General features: G+C 49.1%; 1 protein-coding gene across 1 annotated transcript; it reads right to left on the bottom strand.

Moving 5' to 3' along the window:
* Positions 1 to 73: 73 nt before the first annotated feature.
* On the bottom strand, positions 74 to 6,087 carry ercc6l (excision repair cross-complementation group 6-like). Its single transcript, XM_013914922.1, has 3 exons — positions 2,157 to 6,087; positions 820 to 2,033; positions 74 to 92 (listed from the first exon to the last, which is right to left on the bottom strand). The coding sequence occupies exon 1, from the start codon at positions 6,085 to 6,087 to the stop codon at positions 2,383 to 2,385; it is 3,705 nt and encodes a 1,234-aa protein (XP_013770376.1). The 3' UTR covers positions 74 to 92; positions 820 to 2,033; positions 2,157 to 2,382.
* Positions 6,088 to 6,875: the final 788 nt, after the last annotated feature.

Below are 6,875 nucleotides of genomic sequence, written 5' to 3'. Positions count from 1 at the left end.
CTAGCCTGTTTGGCGCCCTGGGCGAACACTCCCCCTGGCGTTACTGGCACTGCTGTAACTGCAGCCTCGTCGTCTCGTCTCTATATGCTGGACTGTCTGTAGCGGAGATGACAATAAAGTTTACTTTGACTTCAGCACCGCGCAGGCGCACCGAGGACTCTCGAGCTCACTTTTCATGTATAGAATTTCGAAAAAACATCGCTGCTAAATCTGTATCATGATGTCTGGTGTTTTTGTGTTTGTTGCTTTGTTTTTATTTTGCGAGTTGGTTATTAGACGCCGCCCCGCCCTCTCCTCCCTGTGCCGCAAGCAGCAGGCGCACCTCGCAAACGGAGGGCGCCCTTACTCCCAGCAAATGGGCGATAGAAAACCGATCGGTGCCTGAGCCATTCCCAATATGCGCTGGCTGATGTCGGGGCAGAATGAGTACGAGCCCGTGTCAAAAACCGCTACTGCTGACGCTTCAGGGAGCAAACTGACCAATGAGGCGCTGACTTTGAATACAGTGTTGTGCCAAAAACTGATTGCTGCCATAAGCTATAAATGACTTGTTGGTCTATAATATGTCAAACATGTCAACTTTACATTTTTGGCAGTGACTTTTATATCTCCTTTATTTATCCAGTTAAAAAAAAAAAAAGTCAGAAATTGCAACAAATAAAACAGTTCTGTAAACACTTAAAGTGGGGAAAAGACGGGATTGGTCATAATGAAAGTACAATAACACAGAGTTATTAAGATACATTATGAAAAGGGGTAATTTTAAGGTTTTGCCTATAACCCCGTTATAAACCTTGTTCATGTAAAGATATTACTCACACTGGAAATCAGTTTTTGGCACAACACCGGCGCAGAGTCCAGGCAGTGTGGAGGTGACAGGAGGACAGCAAGCTGGAGTCCACATGTGCAGAAGAGGGAAGGTGATGATGATGAAGGTGGTGTTGGGAGAGGCATGGAGGCAGAATCTCCTGCAGCAGCTTACACTTAATGAATCACGTGACCTCCACTTAAAAGTGTCACATGACTGCAGGTGGAAGTTGTTTTCAACCAATCAGGGTGCAAACCTGCTCAGACCCGTGCTGGGAATAACCTTGTACTTTACTGACAGTATTTATACTTTATCATAGTACTTGTGTACTCGTGCCGTGACCCTGCCCCCTCTACATTTATGACATCACGCATCACAGTATTTTAGAAACCTGTCAAACACACGTTTCAAATTTTATTTGTATTTATCCAGAAAATAAACCAAGTTCATGTTTTTACCCCAAAATCTGAAAGCAGTGAGAAATCAGAACATTTACAACCCGTAAAACTGACGTCAAACATTAAATAACTGGAATCTTACATCTTATGATGAGCTTCATTATTCTTCAGCTTCTTGCTCTAACAGTGAACTTGAAGAAGAATAATGTTGAATATTTGCACACCAGTGATCACAGAAACATGGAAATGAGCTGTTATGACCTCACACTGATGTTTCATGTTTTCTGGATTTGTTTCTGCTCAAATACTGTGACCTTCGCGACCTCATTGGACAGGAAGTGTGGGAACGCGTTCTCGCCGCTGTGTGCGTCTCGTCAGTTCTGCTTTGTAAACGTAGGTTTGCAGCACTGACTGTGAAGCGTTTCAGGAGATGACAAATCCCAACACGTTCGGTTCTAAAGGGGAATGTAACCAGGATTAAGAGCTGAGTCAGACGCTTCAGAGGGACCTAAACTCAGGTCTGACCCACCGATGTATCCTCAGCACTTCCTGCTGAGTTTATGTTCTGGTCTCTGCACAGCTGGATCACAGCTGTGTGAAGTCTTTTATGGGCCATCGGACGATTTAGTTATAATCTGTATATAAAAGATGGATGTAGCTTCCTGTTGTGAATCCTAAACCTGCATGAGGCTCCTGCTCAGCTGATCTGAGGCCCAACTGGATAAAACAGGAAGTTTATTTTGGTGGGTTTAGGGCGGGGAAAACTTTTCAGTAGGCCAAACGCTCTGCAGGAGATTTCTGTTTTCAGAGATGAAGCCGTTCATTACCTTAAAAATAACAGACATGAATTCAAATTAGACAGAAACATGAATTTTAATTTGACAAATTTCAAAGTATTTTACAATAAGTACAGGTTACAGATGAAAATCAGATCAAAGATGAAAACTGACCGTTTCGTGGTGGATGATGACACACACCTGATTCTAGTTACATTACTGAAAGAAGAAGTTCAAACAGGAAGCTTTCTGCAATCAGCTGAGATGTTCAAACATTAGTCACTCAGCGCGATCTCACGGAGAAGACGAACACGCCAGACATGTTTGAAAGATTTACAGCTTTGGCGTGAAGTGGCGGGCCGGCAGAGCTTGACCTCGCCGCCCCGATCGTCCTTTTCTGTTAGGATCTCCTCGCCACCTGACTCAGCTGCCGGTACAGCTGGATGGTCATGAGCTGGATCTCCGGATCTCCGGGTTTGATGTCGATGGCTCTGAGGAAGAAGTCCAGGGCCTCGTCCAGCTCAGCTTTGCTGTAGCACTCCCGCCCTCGCTGCACCAGCGAGTCGTAGCTCTCGTCCTCGACCTCCTTTACACCTGTCTCGGCGGTGCACTGATCCATCGCCTCGTTTGATACCAACTCAGGCTCGGTGGACGTTTCCTCCAGGAGGCTCCCTTCTCCATATTCCTCAGTGTCTCCTGACTCAAAGTCTCCTTCCTCCTCAAATTCCTCCTCCATCTCCTCTTCTACAAACTCCTCCTCTGAGTTTACAGTCTCTCCACTGGGTTCCTCCTCCTCAACCTCATCATGAGCCAAACCAATCATGTCCTCTTCGGCCTCATCTGAATGGACATCCGAAGCATCACCATCATCTTCATGGCTGTCCTGGTTGTCCATGTCCTCAATGATGGAATGGAGGAAGGAGCGGTGAGAAGCCACGGACGTGTTTCCACCAATGCTCTTTCGAGTACGGAGCGGCGTGGTGCCAGTGCACGCTGACTTTGGCGTCGATGCTCCGGAAACCTGGAAGGAGTTCTCAAGCTGCCCATCATCCTCCTCCTGCGTCTCCTCTTCACTGTCATAAATCACAGCAGCCTTTTTCTTCCTGATACCCACGACTGAGTCATGTGACTCATTGAGGCTGACGGCGCGGCCGTTGCTCGCGCTGTAACTTGATGCTTCTTTCTGCTGCCACTCACAAAGAGATTTACCCACGTCGAAACTTCCCTCCAGCTGCAGCTGAGACAACAGCTCCTCCTCCTCCTGCAGCTCCTCCTCTTCCTGCAGCTCCTCCTCCTCCTGCACCACCGCCTCATCGTGATCGGCGCCACTGTCCTCCAGCTGTAGGTTGAAGTTGCCATTCAAAGACTCGAGCTCGCTGCCGATTCTGGATGATGTGTCGGCTCTGAGGCTCAAACTGGAGACGCGCAGCGCGGAAAGTCTTCTGTTCTCTAGAGGAGTGACGTGAGGAGACCCCAGCTCCATCTCGGAGTCATCGTACTTCAGGGTCAAATGTCCCATCATCTTCTGCTCATCTTCATCGGCTGCTGTAACATACAGACTCGCGGCCGCAGATTCATTGAGTCCTTCTCTGACTGAGGTGTCAGCTACGTCACCAGCCTCCATCAGCACCACAGACACCTCGATCGGATCTGCCGCCTCCAACAAGTTCCTTTCCAGCTTCACTGACGGGTGTTTCGGAGAATCCAGTTTCTGCTCAGCGAGGCTATGGTGGCTGACCTCTGCTGTGCTCTCCTCTGCAGTCAGATCAATCACTCCCTTGCTGAGATTCTCCAGAGTGGCCTCCTTCCCAGAAGCAGTCTGTTCCAAATCCACCACAGCTGGAGACCAGGCCAGGCTCGTGTCCTGCTTCGGATATGAAGGATGTGGTTTCTTCTCATGGGACCGCTCCCGGCTGTTGTTGTCTGCTGGGTATCGGAGCCATGCCGGCTCCGTGCTGGACACCATGCTCTCTGCCAGCTGCATCTGCAGCTCAGACTCCGCCTTCATGAGCTCCTGAGCCTTCTGGACCCGCCCTTCGATGTAATGATGCTCCTCTTGGTTCTCGAGGGCCTCGTCGTGGTTGATGTCAAGTGTAAACATGAGGTCATGGTCAGAAATCCCAAACATCTCCATGGTGTGGAGGTGTGTGATATGTTTGTCGAGCTCAGGGTCGGTGCGCCGGTGCCTGGCGTGCAGCGCCTGAAGCTGGAGCTGTGTAGAGGAGGACCGCGTGTCCTCCAAGGTGAAGAGCTCCTTCAACTCCTGTTTGCTGAAGTACCGAAACGGGTTCTTCTTGTCCCCGGTATTCTGCCTAATAAGAGAGTCTTTGAAAACCTGCCGGCGGTAAATCTTCTCCTCCACAGTGCCGCAGGTGATCAGCCTGTAGACGACGACGTTTTCAGTCTGGCCTATGCGGTACGCCCTGTCAACGGCCTGGGCGTCTGTCGCAGGGTTCCAGCTGGGGTCGTAGATGACCACCCTGTCGGCTGCTGTTAAGGTGATGCCGACTCCACCGACCTGGGTGGTGAGGAGGAAGACGGAGTACCGTTTGTCAGTCTGGAACAGAGAGATGAGCCTCTCTCGCTCTGCGATCTGAGTGATGGTTCCATCTAGCCGCAGCACTTTGAAGCCTCTGTTGCCCAGGATGCGCTCGATGATGTCGAGCACCTTCCTGTAATGGGCAAAGACGAGGGTGCGGTGGCCTTCCTGCCTGAGCCGATCTAGGAGAGAGAAAAGAAAGACCATCTTCCCAGACTCTGAGATCAAGGTGTGATCAGGAACGCTGATGATGCTGTGATCGTTGGCCTCTGTGGTCTCCTGGCAGTCAGCTGCACTCTCCTCCAAGCCTAACTTGGCTATGGCGGCAGCAGAGAGGAGCCTCGGGTGGTCGCACAGCTTTTTCAGAATGTTTAACTCAGCTAGAGGCGATCGGGTGGTCAGCAGGAGCTCTCTGATGTGGTCCAGCGATATGAACTGCCTGTAGATGTCCTCCTGAACGGCACTCAGGTAAGTCCAGACAATCAGGTCGTTTTTTCTCGTCAATTTGGGCATCACCGCTCCAGAGTCTGCTTCAAGGTTTGGAACATGGTCTTCCATGTCCTCCAAGTGTTCCTTGTTACGTGTGCTGTTTGTTTTCTTTTTCTGTACTTCGGACTTGGTCCTGCGCAGGAAATACGGTTTTATTATTGCCATCAGGTTCTCTGACATCCGGGATCCCAGCGCCTTTTCTCCTGGAGTGGCGTCCTTCTCCCGGGCCCGGGTGATGGGGTTCTCGTACTCCGCTTTGAATGTTTTCGCCATGCCGAGGAGGGTGCCCTGACAGGCAAAGTCGAAGAGAGCCCACATTTCTCTCAGGTTGTTCTGGACCGGAGTTCCTGTGAGTAGAACTCGGTTCTTGGACGGTATGGCGTAGGCACTTTTGGCGGTTTTGGTGGTTGTGCTTTTTATCTTGTGAGCCTCGTCCAGGATCATATAGTCCCATGTGAACTCTTTGCCATTGTAGGTGGACAGCTGCTGCCAGTTGTTTAAGAGCATCGTGTAGGTGGTGATGATGACGCCGCCCCTCCTCTGAACTTTCTCCAGATTCCTGGTCCTCTCTCCTTTGCTGATGCCATGAAACTCCTTCACCCTCATGCCCGGAGTCCATTTGGAGAACTCCTTGGTCCAGTTTGTGATGAGGGAAGTCGGCATGATCAGGAGTGTGTGTTTAGCCAGCTCATTGTCGTACATGCCAGAGAGGAATGATATCACCTGGATGGTTTTGCCCAGTCCCATGTCATCAGCTAAAATCCCGCCTTTCCGGCCATCTCTGTAGAGGCTGTACAAGAAGGCCACTCCATCCCTCTGGTAGTCGTACAGCTTGTCATACAGCTCTTTAAAAAGCATTAAACCGCTGCTGTTAACATTAACAAACTCGTCATCATCTTCCTCCAAGTCATTCTCAGCGATGAGCTCTTCGATTTTTTTGATCCGGCTTTCCAGTTTGTGACTGTGGTGAATGTTGTAAGCCAGTCTGAAGAACTCCAGCGCTTTGTGCAGGTCTCCCTGTCGGGCAGCGTCTTTGCCATCTTGAATGAACCTGAACAAAAGCAAAGCAAACGTCATTAGTAAGTAATGCTAGAGCTGGGTGATAGAACGATAACGATATGTATTGTGAAATAACTGTTTCTCGATAGAAAAATTTAACTATTGTGATAGGCCTCACCGCTCGTCCTCAAAAAAAAAAAAAAAAAAAAAAAAAAAAGGACAGCCAATCCAAATTAAGTAGCGCAGAGCCGAACCAATCACAGCCGCAGCGTCACGTGACTTGTTGCGTACAGCACAAGTGCCAAGCCGCACATGTGTATTTGTTTGGGAAGCAGCCAGCCGCCGTGCCGCCGGGTAACGGAGGAAATGAGTGTGCCGAGAGCGCGACCGAAGGTTACCGAGGAGAAAACAGACGATGGTTCCAACGCCGGAGAGATTGTCGAACGGAAGAGCCACAGAAGCTCCGTTGTGTGAAGGTATTTCTGCTATTTCAAGTCTGACAAAAACAGAGTAGCGTTCACTGTCATACACAGAAAGGATCCACGATTTACTGGCTGAATCAAAATAAATGTAAACAAAAATCTGAAGTACGGTTTCTTCATGAGGAACAAATAACCATCAACTCAAATACTTAGTTCTCATTGAACAGAAATGTCTATTAACTTGTAAGAATTGTGTAGGACATGAATCAGTCTGTGTCAGATCCTCAATCTGACATTTCCACTGCAGTCACGGGTAAGAGGCAAGTGGAACCAAGATCGAGGCCGTTTGCTGTTTGAAGTTTGCAAAGACTGCTACATTTGGCCAAAGGTAGTTCACTCTTTGCAACATAGTAGCTGCTCTAAACAGATTTCTCAGGTTTATTT

The sequence above is a fragment of the Pundamilia nyererei genome, unplaced genomic scaffold, assembly GCF_000239375.1.
Source record: "Pundamilia nyererei isolate P.nyererei 1_Seehausen unplaced genomic scaffold, PunNye1.0 scaffold00238, whole genome shotgun sequence".
NCBI lineage: Eukaryota > Metazoa > Chordata > Actinopteri > Cichliformes > Cichlidae > Pundamilia > Pundamilia nyererei.
Note: the sequence above shows the minus strand (reverse complement) of the source record. Positions and strands in the feature narration are given on the sequence as shown.

Excerpts from the sequence above, each read along its gene's own strand:
- ercc6l (XM_013914922.1), bottom strand. The coding sequence starts at position 6,087 with ATGACGTTTGCTTTGCTTTTGTTCAGGTTCATTCAAGATGGCAAAGAC.